Raw genomic sequence first — 17131 nt, forward strand, 5'->3', positions numbered from 1 at the left:
ATATTTAAGGAGTTTCACTGACAAACTGCTACAGAACAGCAAATTCCTCATTTAATTAAAAACGCCTTTTTATGTAAAGTTATTTGCTACTGTTGTCATTATATCTGTCAGTCAGTATTACTAATAACTTCAGCCCAGTATATGTCAAACTACTGTTAATGAACTAGGTTATTAAAAATGCAAGCAATAATACAGTCAGCCAGCCTTGATGACAGACGGTCAGAATAACATTTTCAGAAAGGTATATGTAATAATTGCATTTATTGTAAGATATCCTTAAAACTAAGGTCACCTTTGATTATTTTAACATTATTTAAGTCTGTAATGGAATACATTGGTCAAATGGGTATAAGTATGGGTAAATGTAATATAATGTAAAAATAAATAATATATTTTTCATATAAAATACATTTTATTTGAGATATTTTATTTTATATACACTCTTAAAAATAAAAGTGCTTCACGATACCATAGAAGAACCTTTTTGTCTACATGGTTCCATAAAGAACCTTTAACATCTGAAGAACCTTTCTGTTTCACAAAAGGTTCTTTGTGGCGAAAAAAAGTTATTCAGATTATAAAAAGGAAAGAAAGAGACGGGTCTTTAAAGAACCTTTGACTGAATGGTTCTTTGTGGAACCAAAAATGGTACTTCTATGGCATCGCTGTGAAGAACCTTTTAAAGCACCTTTATTTTTAAGAGTGTAAGAGTTTTGGAGTCTATCTGACATAAAGGAGAGACCTATTTTGTCTTTAAATATTACATACATAAACACAACTATGCCAAGATCCTTTGTACATAATTTATTGTACATAATTATACAACATTATAATTCCATAAAATGTATATATTTTATATTACATTTATTAATTAAATAGTATTTTATATTTAATATTACACATTTAATTCATGTTTTTACATTTGTATTTTATAACCGTAAGAATATGAGGTTTTTTTTAAAGATTTGTATTTGTAAAATTTAAATTTTTGTATTTTAAAGCAGCGCCGTCACATACAATATACAATGACTCTTGTTTTGATGAAGAGTTATCAAGTGCATTGAAAGCAAAAGTCACTTAACACCGCATAATCAAACATCATGAGTGCTCTGACCATACAAAACATTTTATTCAGTGCAGCTTCTTAAATTTACAACAAATAATAAACAGGCAGGCAGCAGGATAAAATGCATATATATATACACATTTGTATTTTACTCCAGTATCCATTTGAGCACATGGTTCCATATTGTAGGTAATATACATAGCCACATAACATGCAGCGTCCATTGTCCCCCATGCATTAAATATGCTTCATACATACAATCATACAACAGAAGAAGATTTTGATCAAAATTATAAACGGGCTGCTGCCTGACCACTGAGGACTATAAAGTAGAATCATAAGAATGAATTTTCACACAAATTATTTACTAATGTTGATTTAGCCCTGTAAAAGCAATGGAAGCTTTCTCTTGCTTGGTTTTCATTATATTTTTGTTTACAAAAAAGAGGGGGGAAAAGGCCTGCCCTGTTTTTACGTAACGGGTTGGCATTAATCAATAATTTAAACATTTTTTGATTTGACACTTCTCCAAGATTCTGGGTTCCCAAAGTAGAGGGGACATAAAGGAAGACATAAACAGACAAAAAGCAGGGACCCACAGTGAGTAGCCTTCTTCTATCCTGAATACATTTCCTCTGACTAAATGACATTCACTCTTGCGGTTTTCTCAACCATCTGTCTGAGGGAGCTGAAATTACACAAATTGACTTACCTCCATACAAAGAGGCTAATGACATCTTTGGTGTGCAGACAGACCGAACCCTAAATCTGTTTAATTTGCAGAATAACAATGTGTGGGGGGAAGCTGAAAAGACAGAAAAAGAGAAGCGAGGAGCAAAACGCCTCATCTAAAAAGCACACAACAATGAACCGCTGCCTCAAAAAAGCTGAGCTGAAATACTTTTATCATATGTCCCAGAACCGTTATACCATCTCTATATACCGATAGATGGGTCGCACAAGCTGCTATTGTCATGTTGTAGTTGACTTAGCACTATGGAGTTGGCATCCCTAAGAAGAAATGGAGCAAAACACAAAAGTAGGTGTTCTAGAAGATTCTGTGACAATGCCACAGGAACCACAGCTCTGTATGCTACACATGGAAACGGGGATCGCCCCGCAAAAGGACGCAAACCCCTACATCAGAAAGATGGCTTGGTTTGTTTGTCTCACGAGGTTGACCTGCAGAAGATTGTACAATGTAGGTTTGCACTTGTGTTCTCATCACAGTGATTTCAGGAAACACTAGCTAGCGACCAGCTAAAGGTTTCACTGCACTCTTGTAAACGCGTTTGTGCTGTTTAGTTGATGGTAGAGTCCAGCAGCTGTACAGCAGCAGACTGCAGTTGTGCCCTGCGGTTATGTTGACTCATTCTGGCTCAGAATCTTGCCACCGTTGAGCATGGCCGAGGCGCTGCGGCTCTTGGTTGGAGTGCCACTTCCGGAGCGGGAGAACTCGGTCAGGTCGTGCAGCGACGGCTCTCTGTACATGGCAACTATATGAAGGAGACACAAGTAACAGGTCTCATGAGTCTCATGTTCAGGTCGTAGCAAGCTTGTCTCCTTATTAGTACATTGATAACTTCTATTAGTGTCTACACAGCGCTAGGGATGGGAATCACAAGGAATTTAATGATTACGGTTCCTTAAGGGTTGCATTTCCTTGTACCTGAGGAAGAAATATTTGGAAAACAGAAATGCCATTCTGTTGCCAAATGTTGCTTTAAATGCTAATAAAGGTATGAACATATTTAATTGATTTAAATATAGATATAGATATACATTTTATCCTACCCGTCAGATTGTCCTACCAGGGCTTACTGCGCATGCGCACATCAATATTGCGTAATTTTTCTCATGCTGAACAATGATAATTACTGTATTTGCATTAATGTAAGGGATAGGTTTAGGGTTGGGGTAGGTGTGGACGTTAATGAAACACATTTATTGTTGGTTTCTGGCCGTAGCTGTATCCCTTCTAGCCACATCCCTGAACAACACATAAGTACTGTATTTACATTACTGTAAGTGTAGGTTTAGGGTTGGGGTAGGTGTAGACGTTAATAGACCATAAATGACAGGTAGCATTTTTCGTTGTCGAATTGTACCACCTACTGTTTTAACCCTCATGTGGTGTTCGGGTCCTTTTTGCTCTGAAAAATGATCGGTAAAATAATCCATGTGACATCAGGGATTCAACCGCAATATTACGAAGCTACGACAATACATTTTGTACGCAAAGAAAACAAATAACGACTTTATTCAACAATTTGTCTGCTCCACGTCACCCTGGTGCCATTTTAGAGAATATCCACTGAGTCCTTTTTGCTCCGTAAACTCGTAAGTGTGATAGGGTTCCGAACACAACACAAGGGTTAATGGGAGGTAGCAAAATCTGACAGGGTAGCACAACTCGACAGAACACCGGTTCTTATGACCTCGTCTAGAGAAAATATGATTCTCCACTTATTCACCATGGTAAAGTGATTGAATAATTAATGTATGAATATATCCACACAAAACAAATGACCCTTATTATTTTTGAACGAAAAATATAGTTGGTTTTCAAGGGCTATTCTGCAGAAATTCTTTAATGATAATAAAATAATTATTTCTGGCTAAATTATTCATAAACGCTCGTTTTAGAGAAGGTGTCGCATAAGGGCTAGCCAAATATTTTTTTATTTCTTTTAGCCAAAAGTTCAAATATTTCAACGCAACCAGGGTTCAAAACAGACACAAAAATCTCAGCATTCTCATATCATCCTCACTACCAGGGGAAAAAAACGTTTTGTGAATTTAGAATTTTTTTTTCATGTCATTACATTGTTTAGAGCATAAGAAAAAAAATGTAAAAATAAAATTTTTGAAAAATGATATTTTATTCATATGTTATGCTACATCCTCTGTAGAGGACACCAGGACTTTAAAAAGTCTTGTTTTTAAAAAAATTAAAAGACATGAATAGACATGAAAAGGCAAAAACAGTGGGATTTTTATTTTAATCACAAATCAATTTTTTTAGACCAAATTATATAAAGATGATTCTCAACTATGTTAAAAAAAATCTACTCAGCTCAAATGGAAATTAATAACTTCCAGTGCGTCGCAAATGAACATCCTGAAAATCATTTGAACCAGTTCCAAGTACCCTATGCAGCACAAAAACACCTGCTTGCAATAAAAATAATTTAGTGCTGCATGAACACACTATAACTTGATTTAAAATCTAATTGCATGGAGCTTCCATGCTCATTTAAAGCAGACTAATGTCTAGGCATCTTACAGTAGCTTCACTTATGACTGCACACAAGCAGCTGCAGTTTTTGATTTCCCCACTGATTCAGCTAGTTCCAAAAAAGAAAGGCACCCATTTAATTCAAGGAGGGAAAAAACTGCATATTTCTACAAGTGCCTATCCACCTTATTTTGCCCGTAAGAGTGGGTACGGTCATTTGTAAATTTAATGTGTCTGGCTTCCGGTGTCATCCACTTCCAGCTATTTTTAGTTGTATAAAACAGCTCGTTTTGCTGCTTGATATTGCAAACTTGTGTTTCTTACCATATTATTTTAATGTATTGTCTTAATTATAAACACACTATGTTGTAGCACAAACAATTTTACCGTTTAGCGCACTTTGTTATCCTCCTCGTTATTTCCCTACCACGGCTAATGCACCAAAAACAGCTTACTTCCGCATTGAAAAATAAGGTGGATACATCTTCTTTTAAGGTCTGTTTTCTCTTCAATGGGAGAGCGATATTTTGAGCATTAGGGGTTCTCTGGTTAATGCAGAAAATTATTTTGATATTAACATTCTATTGTATTTTGCCTTAATGAATGAAAAATAAAACGTTCAAAAATAAAATCTATCATTCGGTGCAGAAGACACTTGAACCAACCTTTAAGAGGTTTGGGGATGAAGTGTGCAGCCGGCTTGGTCTTCTTTACATGATTGCCCTTCATGATTTGACCCTCTTTGTTGAGTCCCAGGTACCAGCCTCGGCCCGACTGCTGCTGCCGATAGATCATTGACGAGTAGGTCACGTAATAGTTCTCAAACACTGACTCTTTGAATTTGCACTCTGGCGTGAAGTGCTCCTGTGAGAGTCAAATGGGCAGAGAAGACAACAGAGACATAAGAGACAGAGAGAATGAGGGGAAGAGCAATATTCGTACATGTTTGTGGAGGGGTATTTGCATAAGAGAGAGAAAAAAGAATGTGTGTGTGAGCTCGTAGGGAGATAAACAAAGCGAGAGCAGATAAATTTGAGTTGAAGGTCCAGACCAGCCTCATCGATATCACACATCACCTCATCATGATTTTGTCAAGGTAAATTCCTCTGATTGGAACCGTAATAAGTGGTCTAAACGTAGTGGTAGCACGTCATCCCGTGTGCTTTCGCTCTAGTTTGTGGTGCAGATTGATTACCATTAAACTCTTGAGGCCTGAAACACTTTGACTCCTTCCTGCGGATCAATACATTAATTCTGAGGAAAACAACCTCTCAAAATCAACAAGGAGATCCGTGTATACCAGCACGACCATGGGTGCGAGTTTGAGTATGGACCCTTTTCACATTTCCGTTGTCGAAAGTCGTCATACACTAAAAATTATTTTTTGAAGTGTAATTAATGATTATTGGAGTAAGATTTACAAACTAATACTATGTCAGTTGTTCTAATACAAAATTCAAGTGTAATTTAATGTGTTACTTGGCATTTCTTTGTAATTATTTGTGAAAATTACTAGCAATATCTGAGTGAAAATTGTTCTAAACTTGTTTTTCCAAACTAGAAAGAAAGAACAAATAATAAATTTTTTGCGTTCCCATTTGAAAAAAATCCACAATAGCGTTTGTAACTTTCCAAAAGAGGAAAGAATATTGAGAGATTTATTATATCAGAAAAGAGAAATATGTCAAATTTGCAGTCATTTCCTCAGCTGTTGTTAAAAACACCCACAAAGCAGCATTAACTAGTTTTCTTGTATTTCATACCAAGGTAATATAACCCAAGTATAGAGTTATAAATGTACATTACCTTTTTAAATTAAAATATAAAAAAGCTTTGCTAGATTTACAATGTAAATAACTGTGGAAACACGTCATCACAGTCTGTGAAAAGAGTCCATTTCTGTGGGCAGGCGGTCAGATGCGAACCCCCACACAGTTGAAATACAAAGGTACAGTGTAAACTGTTTCTGCATTATGAAAGCACAGATCTGGCCAAGACTTTCAAAAGCCACTGCAAATCTTTAGCGTTCTAATGGCAGCAATGTTCCTCAAAATGTCCATTTTGAATTGACAGAAGCACTTATTGGCACAGCACTAAATTATTCATCTCGCCACAGCACATTTAATCAAAGGAAAGAGGTGAGGGAGGCACTCGCAAAACAGAATATCCATTAGAGCGTTATTGTGATTTCTCCATATTTAAAAACTGCAGAGTAGATATTGGGCGGAAAACCTTGGGTATGATGATGCACTATCTCCCAGGAGCGTTCTATAGATAGTTCAAATACAAAGCAATTATATGAAGTGTGAATTATCTTTGTGTGAATGCGAGGTGCTAACAAGCATGTCTAAATATGCCATTATCTCGTCTTTGAATATGATCACGATACAATGCTGCGATAAATAAGAGAGGCAGATGGTGTTTGGGCAGGAGTTGGATCTCATTAACTCTTCAGTTCATCGATCGCCTGCTGTCTGGAATCCAACCTGCAACTTTAAGTTAACAGCTCGGATCCTCCGGCATCCATGATGCAGTCTAAGACATAGATTTAACTACAATGAGAGCAGCAGAGACGAAATGTGGGATGTTTACTACTGCCCTGATCTCAAAAGAGCCCACAATGTGTAGGAGGGACTCGCACTTTTAAAACTACACTTTAAAAAAAAATAAAGGTTCTTTATTGGCATTGAAGTTTCCACAAAGCACTTTTAACATCCATGGAATCTTTCCATTGTACAAAAGGTTCTTTATATTGGAAAAAGGTTTTGTAGATTATTAAAATTCTTCAGAAAAAAGGTTCTTTTAAGAATTGTTCACTGCAAGGTTCTTTGGGAAACCCAAAATGGTTCTTCTATGGCATTGCTGTGAAAACCACCTTTTGGAGCATTTATTTTTAAGAGTGTATGATGAGATTATCATACTTACAGAGGTGTACAGGTAGCCTTCATTATTCATGGCCAGGTAGAGTTTGGTCTGGACACCCTGTATAGCCACCACTCGCAGCCCAACGGGGATGAGGTTGAAAATAGCTGTGAAGTTACAGTACAGAACAGAATTGAACCCATGGGAAAGAAGCGTGTTGGCATGGTCGTGTTTAAACATGTTACGTGTAGTGAACCGACCATAGCTATTATCTTCCTCTTTTGTACCATCGATGGTCCCATCAGCTTGGAGTTGTAGATGAAAGCCTTGTCGACTGTAGAGCTTGGTGACTATCCCCTTGAGCTGAGGCTCTGTGGAATTGAGACAACACAATTTAGGAGGGTGTGCAATAGCAGATCATATGGGGTGAGGAAGGAGAGAACATCCAGCACAAAGGCACAGCTAGTGAAAGCCAAGAAATGACTGTTGGAAAACCATAAAATGTGAATTGTGAAAACATAGTGTGTGCTGGTGCCAACAGGACCCAGGCAGTTACCAAGCATGCCTCAGTGTTGGGGTGATAGATAACTATGGCTTATATAACATGCATTTCAGTAATATCCTGATTCCGGTTAACAGCTCTGAATTTATGAGTTGCAAAACTATATTTCCTCATTGTATACAATAGAAAATGCAAAAAAAAAAAAAAAGTAACAAGAAAACAAATCACATTGTTTGCCTATTCTGTGCTATTGATATTTGATGATGCTGTAAAATAATAAATGGCTTTAGTCACAAACCGTTTTCTAGTAGTTCTCATTTTATCCACCTGCAGTTGTTTCCTTAAAGAGGTATTTCTACCTGACCTGACCCTTAGAATAACTTTAATTGATGTGAAGCAAGGTAGTCAAGTTTGTTCAGTCATATTAAATAATATTTTGGACTTTCTGCTATTATTTATTTTAATATTATTAATAATATTTCAAATTTTTATATGGTTTTGTGCTATTTTCACTTTTAAGTGATTGTGTTTTCAAAGCTCTGAGCATAAATACACCAGCAAATATTTGGAAATATTTTAATAATTAAAAAAAATATATAGCATTGAAAATAAATAATATATAATTTTTTTTTTTATTAAATTTTCACATCCCAAGTTCACATCTGCCTCAACCTACAATTTAAAAATAAAGGTTCTTTATTGACTTTGATGGTTCATGAAGATCATTTAACATCCATAGAAACTTTTCATTGCACAAAAGGTTCTTTAAAGTGGAAAAAGGGTTCTTTACATTACTAAAAAATACTTTACACTAAGAAAAATGGGATCTTTTAAGAACTGTGCACAAGGTTCTTCGGGAGACCAAAATGGTTCTTCTATGGCATTACTGTGAACACACCCTTTTGGAACCTTTATTTCCAAGAGTGTACCAACCAGAAATTCATTCATAAACAAGATGCACATTTATTGCAGAATAAGAAGTAGTAAACAAAACACTGAATATATTCAAGACCAGCCAGTGCTCATACTAACAAAATACTCAATATTAGCCATGAAAATCCATCTAATTCAAGTCAACATAACCCAAAGAGTGCCACAGATCTGTTTAGCCCAGTCTCTGATTCAGACTGCATAGACTGCATGATATCTAGTGTAGAACAAGTGATGAGCTGTGTGCCCTGGTGATATTGCAACATCAGCTCTAGCTCAAAGAGAAGCCAGTGCTCAAAAGCAGTGAACTATGAAATCCTTGTTACTCAGCGCAGCGGATCTTAGTATACAGTTCAGACTCTTTCGTATGGAAGGAGTTAAAGTGCAGTCACAATTTCTTAACACAGTCAGCTGTGACGATGATGAGGATGGGGGATGATGAAGATGATTGATGGACATGGCTATCTGAGTAAAGTCTGCTTAAAAGAACACACATAACATCAGACCTGGCCGCCTTCTCTTGCGTTTCTTTGAGCCGAAGAGTTTGACGCGTGAGAACAAGTTGAGCCTGCTGGGCTTCTCGCAGTTCCCTATGCTCTTATTGGGGCTGCTGGCGCAGCGGTTGGCATTGGCTTTCTCCCGCTCCCTCGCCTGCCTCTTCTGCCGAATGAGGGAGCTGGCGATCGCTGCGGCTGTAGCCAGTTTGGCGTTTTGTTGTGGCGACGCGTCACAGATTAAAAATGACCATATGTTGTATATGTTAAAGTCCTGTGTGCTCAGAGCATTGTCACGGATGAAGAAAAATCAATACTCCATGACGGACTGCGTAATGGTCATTTCAGAAGTCCGCCGTTGTCCCCACAAGGATTAAGCATATTTTTCCTATTGACAAATCACTTGGTTTGAAGCCTTTCATTCAACGTCGGCTGTTGTGCCCTGACATGGTGCAGCAGATCCCGGACAGAAAAAAGCTGTCTTCTAGAAAACGTTGCCTTTTTGTTGCGCGTTTGTGGGAGAGAGAAACGCGTGCCATTGTGCCATGACCCAAAGCTTTACTAAGCCATGCGCTGATTCAGAAAAATGAGCACCTGTTAACACACCGCGGCTGAGGAAATAATTAAATATTGTCTACATGTGAGAAACAGAGAGAGAGAAAGAAGAGAGGGGGAATTGTGCCGGGAAATTGTGAGCAAGAGGTCCCCGCCTTTCAATAACGCAGCCTTTAATTGAAGTTGAGTAGATTAATCGGCTTCCCATGCAGATGTGCTCATGTTTTCAGCAGTGGAGATCTGCATAGGTACTCAACAGTTTCCCTGTCCCCGTTCCCCAAGACCGCCCAAAATATGGAAATTCAGAGGCGTAGGAAACAGCATCTAAACTCAGGGGTCAGCAATATGATCCAAGAAGGAAAAATATCTACATCCACTTGTGCGGAGATTCCAGATTGCTCTCTTTTCGACACTGTGCTGGATTGCAGCAGCAGCTCGTTCTCCTCGCAGTGGCTCCTGCAGCAGCACGGCTTCAGCTGCTGCATGGTGACAGACAGCCCGAGAGACGTGACTGTGGTCTTCAACAAGCCGCCGTGTAGAAACAGGCAACATTAGAGCCTCCTGAAATGAGGAGTGGCCTTTTTTGCACACATAATCTACCTCATTAGTAGTCCTTTCATTGTCATACATGTTTTGTATTGATTTGTAGAATTACACTGTAAAATGTTTTATTAAATTCGTTGGAAAAAAACGGTGATTGCCAGAACTTTACTGTAAAATCACATGTTACAGTTCCTATAACTGTATATCTATATAACTGTATAGTTTGTAGTAATTTACAAACTAATTTGTGGTATTTAAATCTGTTTGTTACTGCAATACTGGTAACAGACAAAAGGAGGCCACACTACTTAAAATTCAGCAACTAAACAATAACATAAACATCATCAGACTAGCATACAGGTCACTAAAATAATGCAGTAAACATTAACTAAACAACATACTGTGCAAGGGATAGCATAAAACACTGAAAAAAACTGAAAACGAAAATAAGACACTAACTTTATAATTAATACTTAGTATATTAACACAAATTCTTAAATATGGTTCATACAGGGGATTCTGGGAATCAATTAATGGGGATTATACTTTTTACTTAGAAAATATTTCAACAATATGTTTACAAAAAAATATACAAGTATATTATTGTTTTGTTAAATATAATTTTTTCTCTGCAAATTCTAAGGTAATTCATATTTTTACAAATAAAAATATCTAAAATATATATCTACAGTAATTTTACACTTTTAAAAATATATAAAGTATTTAAAATACTCTTACTGTATATGGTAAAGTAACCTGCCGTTAATTATTTAACAGATTTTTACATTCTTTTGAATAAACCATCAACCTATAGGCATGTTAAATCAGTCATATTAAATAATATTTTTCACTCAATGCTCAATCCAAATCCAGTTAATTTAGATATTACCATAAGCACATTATTTGGATTACCTGACAAAACATTTTTACAGTATATAAGGATGGATGGTGCCAGCAAAGAAAATATATAAATCCGGAAAAAAAAAATAAAAACAACTAGAAAACTCTTGCGACCCACTTGAGATGAATTTCAGTTGCACTGGTGAATTTCAGCACCACGGACAGCACTAAAACCCACGCCTCTCTGTTAGTTACAAACAAAGCCATTCAACCACTCGAACATGCCATTATCCGCTTAGAAATGTATATACCTCATTCATTTGCCTAACTCCTATTAAGAAAGCCCTTAGGATTGGATATCTACAGATATCTAAAAGTGTACCTGATACAGATCTTCTCAAGGGAAACGTCATGCTACTCTCAGAGGCATCCAAAGAAGGCTTTTATTCTTTCGCACTTCTTCACAGTGTGCAAAGCAAGAAAAAGGGCGTTGCGAACTTTCAACTAATTCTCATGAGTATTCTGTCCATTAAAAGAGCACAGCCCGGTGATCATAGCAGATCATTATCGGCTATTATTGACAGACCACTGTGAGTTTAGGGGGCCTTATCAATGATTCATCAGATGCATCTGTGATACTGCCAACTCTTACACTCTCTTCAGGGTAATTAACAGCAAGAAGCTAAAGAGAGAAGAGAGTAGAGAGAGCAAACACTTTCAAACATTTGAGATAAATTAATCCTAATCACAAACCTGGGGATTTACTTAAAAGTATACGCTCAATATATCCAGTTTATAGTCAATAACAAATTACAGTTTTAGTGTTGCCAAGGCAGCATTATGAAAAATAACAGGGCAATAAATAAAACCCATTTGGATAAAAAAGTCCTGCTTCTAAATATTATTCTTGGTAATAAAAGTGTCAGAGATGAGAGATCTGGCTGGTTTACAAGCTCTGAAAACCATGCACAGTTTAGGAACAGTCCAGAAAAGCAGAACCAACCAGCTACATATTCAGAGAGGGACTAATGAGATATTGGCGTAATGAGGAAACAGGGTTTTTCTCAAACAGTGGGAATCGAATTAGTCTGGCCCTCCTTCCTGTTATGTGTTGGGCCAATATGCAACACAACTAAGCATATTTACTGCCCATCTAATGCAACTAATCTAATGTGAGTTTAAGATCCTATCAAAGTCACTCTCATATACGCAAGTGTTTTATGTAATCCTGTTATGCGTATGCAGTCTCTACTCATCCTCATTAAATCTCTAGCAATTGTGACTTCTATCAATTCTTGACGTTTTTACAGATAAGGGACCCTGAGCTGGAGCACTTTTTATTTTCTGCATTCTATATTTTCTATGCTGCTATTAACAAATACATTGTCTTTGTTTGGAACTGAATTGAATTAGCCAGGCAACAATATAAATCTTAATCTAATTTATTAGGGCTATTAAACCTCATGGTCTAGGCTATCTAGAATCTTGTAATGATGAGAAAAGATGTCTCAAAATGGTATAAAAATATAAAAATTCCCTTTATTTTAATTACTGACTGTTGAACTACAGCACAATAACAATTAACTAAGCATTTTGGATAATTCAAACATATTTATATGATCACAGCAGATTTAGTTAGGCTAAATGTAAATCTATTTTCCTAAACGGTTAGAAAATACTTTAGTTTTATGCTTCTGTTTTCAGCCACCTTTCGGGTAAAAACAACAACCGCACCCTGATGAAGCTAATCTCAAAGAGCACCACTAGATGTCGCGAAAAGATGTGAAATGGGTTTAGAGGGAACATTAGGTTCATCATTACATCCAAGCGTTCCTGAAGTGCACAATAAAACAGACTTGGGTTTAAAATACAGTCAGTGTAAACATGCAGGAGTAACATTTAATTGTGTGGGTCTAGACTTGACAGCGTACTTAACATTCCCTTACTATTCAGTTAATTAAAAATCATAACAGCACTTGTGCATTGAAATAATAGCATGTGTTGCAATGGACACTTTTCACATTTCCGGGTTTCTCAAAAGTGGACGTATCTTATAGCGGTGAATGTAAACTACAACAACAAATATAATTTTGCATCTCCATTTGCTCCAATAGCAAAAGAAAAAAGGACAGCGTTTCTATGACTTCACAAAAGAGGAAAAAAATATCAATAGTTTTTATGTTAGCCAGAATAGATCAAGATTTCAAAGTTCCCGCCACTCCCTGTGGCCGTTAGAAAATCTCGCACAACAGCGTTAACTAGTTTTAATGCCAGGGTAAAATAACACAGTATAGTTATACAGTAAAAATGAACAACTTTACTAGATTGGTGTTGTAATTAACTGTGGAAACGCGTCGTCACAGTCTGTGAGAAGGGTCCATATAAAACATTTACAGCGCACGTTATTTCCGGTGTGTTAGTACGGTGTTTTTGTTCTTGATGATAAAAACAATGGCAATAGTCTTTGCTTATCATATGTGAAATTAAAATTGAAAGTGCTCGTCAGGCAGAACTGATAAACTTCTCATCTCGACAAACCTTCATTGTTTTCTTTTTTCTTTAGAGCGAAGAGTTTCCAGAATGAACAGCAAAAGAGCTCCTGACATTTACTATGAAAGGCTGAGTTTTCTTTCTTATCTACAGCAAGAGACTGAGTTGACTCCGTCCGCAATAGAATGTACTCCTTGCCATCTTGAACAGTGTATACTTAAACATAATGACAGAACAACAAGTATTAGGAAAAATTATGGTATGACATAATATAGCCTAGACATAATTTTTACACGATACCGATTCATGCGAGCCTGCACGTACACGCACACACACACACACTCACACTCACTCACTCACACACACACACACACACACACACACACACACACACCACACACACACTCACACACACACACACAGCGGGACTGGAGGCCGAAAGCCATAAAGAGAGACCGGGACGGAAGGCTGCATCTTCCGGAGGTCGCATTTGCAGGCTGCATACATCATCAAGGCTGGTTTATTTCAGTCAACTGAGCATTACATTCGCGAGTCATAAGCATATTACAACAATTTACGCTTAACTAAGAATAATGGTCAAATTTATAACTGTTAATATTCTAAAATAATATAATCTTTATGACGTATGCAGCCTACAAATGCGACCTCCAGAGGATGCAGCCTTCCGTTTGAGAAACCCAAATAAGTTTAGAAAGATGATACTGACATCTGGTGGTAAAGCTATGGATTTAGTGTTATCTATACTATATTCTTCTATACTATATAACTTATACTGTCATGTTTTCAAAAAGGACGAATATAGGATAAACGAATTAGTGACTACTGAACACAGGAACAAATGAAAGTATCAGGCTTTCTAAGACAGTCAGGTTTTTATAATCTAGTCAAGACTTTTATTCTTTTTTATTTTTTTATATTTATTTTTAATTACATTTGAACATATCTGCAATGATTTCTATATATTTTTGTTACTTTTATAGTATTATATCTAATTTATAGCCACATACTATAAGATTGTTCTGAAGCAGTCTTGTTTACACATGTGGTGTGAAGCATTACATATGATGATTTTTTTGTCACTGACACTTTTATGAGGTTACAAAGTGTAAATCACTGAGGCTTCAACATGACAAATCAGTTTTATTAGTATCAACATCACAGCGTATGATGTATCTTTGAAGGACACTATTATAAAACGTTATTATAACACAGTGGTGACATACAGTGACCAGAATTAAACACGTAATGAAGGTGTTCTAAACTTTCAATTAAGACTCCAAAGAAGCTTAATCTCTTGTTTAAGCTGAATCCCCACGTCTATTAAATAAAATTAAAAGCTGTGTCTTTTTAATGACCTCTTATTTTATATGGCCTCAGTGTAGATGTGTAGATTGTTCCTCACTTTTCCATGACGTACTAAACTTTAATGAGTTTTTCCTGTAACAACTTAATCAAACCTAATCCTCTGCACAACCATTAAACTCCCTCTCAGGGTTTGTGGACAGCTATATTACTTATGACCTAACCACACAACACACATGTTAGAAGAACATATTACTAAAAACCAGGCGTGCACTTTAATGCTTGTTGACCTTATATAAAATGTTATGCAATTTATGTCCAGTGAAAGAACCACTGTAGACACTAAAAACAGAATACATCTGCTTCATACAGCATGCCATGTATTTTTAATGAGGCCTCTTTGTCTCCATGGCAATAGGTACCCAGCCTACATCCGTGAACTGAAGCGCTGGAGAGCGCCATATGTCACGCTCAAGTAAAGGAAATAAAATACATACATAACCCTTTTCTTGCTATCAACACGTTTTATCTAAAGAAAGTGTTTTTAATTAAAGCGTTTGTTGTTTCGGGGTTAAATGTGAGAAGAGTGTAAAGCTATTTTAGCTTCTCGTGAAGCGCACTCGGCTGTTAGCCTACAGTAGATTTAAAGTAACCGCGCCACCGCAAATATGATCGCAAAATAAACATCACACTTGTTGGTCACGCATATCTATGAGCTTAAACGCCATATTTACATATTTTCATGTTAAGTTACTCTTTGTAGAATCCTAATAGATCGGTGGCTACTACCGCCGAGGGAATCAATTTTTAATGATTTTCCGTGCGATGCTTGACATCGGGCCATTAATTGTAACCGTCTGCATAACCAGATCGTGCGTCCTTTTTGCAGAATCATAAACAACCAAATGTATATCAATACATGGAAAGGACAAAAGGTTTAAGCAAAATGATACATGTGATGTCTTACCCTTGCTTGCATCCTTGTCTTCTTTCGTCTTTAGTAATGCTTTCCCGCTCATAGATCCCAGTTTTGATGAAGAATTCCAGATGATAACTCACACCAAATCGGTCCGATCATTTAAAACTGGCTCTTCTATTAAACAGTGGCCAACCCCCCCTTAAAGGAACCAGATCGCTGTTTATAACGGTTTCCCATTGTATAGTGTCTTTTAAATTATGTTTTCATATATTTTAAATCAAAGAATACATGGCATTCAGCATAAATCAGTTATGCATGCTTTTCCAATCAAACTGATCAAATAAACCAAATAACTTGAATAAGAGGTTTAATTGGATGAATTTAACGGAGTGGATTTTAACGTTGCTGAATCCTTACCGTTTGCTGGTCGTTATTATCTTCTCTGGCAGGTGTGCATAGCGCTTTGTTTCATATGACAAAAGACAAGGCAGCAAAGCAAGGCGTGAACATTTTTAAAAAGATTAAATTAAAATGTAAAAGGCCACTTGCCAAGCTGTTTCAGCGTCGTTCAGTTTGCGGTGTGCAAAATTACAAGTCGAGCGCTCATGATGTGCTTTGACACATCAATCAGACCACATGGCGGTGTATCACCCCGCTACGCGACTATTGAGGTCGCGTTGTGGAGCCCAGTCCCAAACCTCACCACGTGACGCGTGACGCTTCAGTCGTCAGAAAAGGCTACTCTCGAGATGACAAACATGACGTAGAACATCTACGCAAAGTCATTCATTAGCTGAACTTACCGCAAATGTAGGTTTCATTGAAAGAGTAGCTACAGGTCAGTAAGTTAAAATATAACCATAATAAGCAAGTCAATCTGTTAGACAATGATTTCAACGAAAATGCCTGTATTATTTCAACAGGTGATGGACTCGTTCGTTCTCTATCATTTATGCTATATCAAAGACTATAGAATAAAGGAACTTTGGCTATATTTGCTTTATTTAGCACAAATATTTGTTTGTTACATTTTGCTTTAAGGGTGATGATTACTCTACCATAGGCTTATTAATAACTAGGCCTATCAAATTTTCGTCTGCTGCAATTGTGTTCTGCTGAAAAATGAGTTCACCTGAGGAGGTAACCATAACATGAAAATACTCGTTTGAGCAAGATGAATGCTATAGAAATGCCATATAAATACAGTATTGACTAATTGAACCCCTGAATGTCATTGTAATTTCCACTTCATTCCACCCTCCAAGAGCAGCATTAATTATGTAGTAGTTTAAACTTCCTGTTTGACTGCCACAGAGAAGTCACAAATCGTGTTACATAAAAACGATGAACATTAGATTTAAAAAAAAAA

General features: G+C 36.8%; 1 protein-coding gene across 1 annotated transcript; it reads right to left on the bottom strand.

The window, feature by feature from the left end:
• Positions 1 to 1009: 1009 nt before the first annotated feature.
• Positions 1010 to 16410, bottom strand: LOC107693932 (fibroblast growth factor 13-like). The gene is made up of 6 exons (XM_016493492.1): positions 16180 to 16410; positions 15811 to 15960; positions 7427 to 7537; positions 7230 to 7333; positions 4970 to 5168; positions 1010 to 2562 (listed from the first exon to the last, which is right to left on the bottom strand). Exons 2-6 carry the CDS (start codon positions 15860 to 15862, stop codon positions 2426 to 2428), a joined length of 603 nt encoding a protein of 200 aa, XP_016348978.1. The 5' UTR covers positions 15863 to 15960; positions 16180 to 16410; the 3' UTR covers positions 1010 to 2425.
• Between the last annotated feature and the right edge of the window lie 721 nt (positions 16411 to 17131).

The sequence above is a fragment of the Sinocyclocheilus anshuiensis genome, unplaced genomic scaffold (genome assembly GCF_001515605.1).
Source record: "Sinocyclocheilus anshuiensis isolate Anshui unplaced genomic scaffold, SAMN03320099.WGS_v1.1 scaffold694, whole genome shotgun sequence".
NCBI lineage: Eukaryota > Metazoa > Chordata > Actinopteri > Cypriniformes > Cyprinidae > Sinocyclocheilus > Sinocyclocheilus anshuiensis.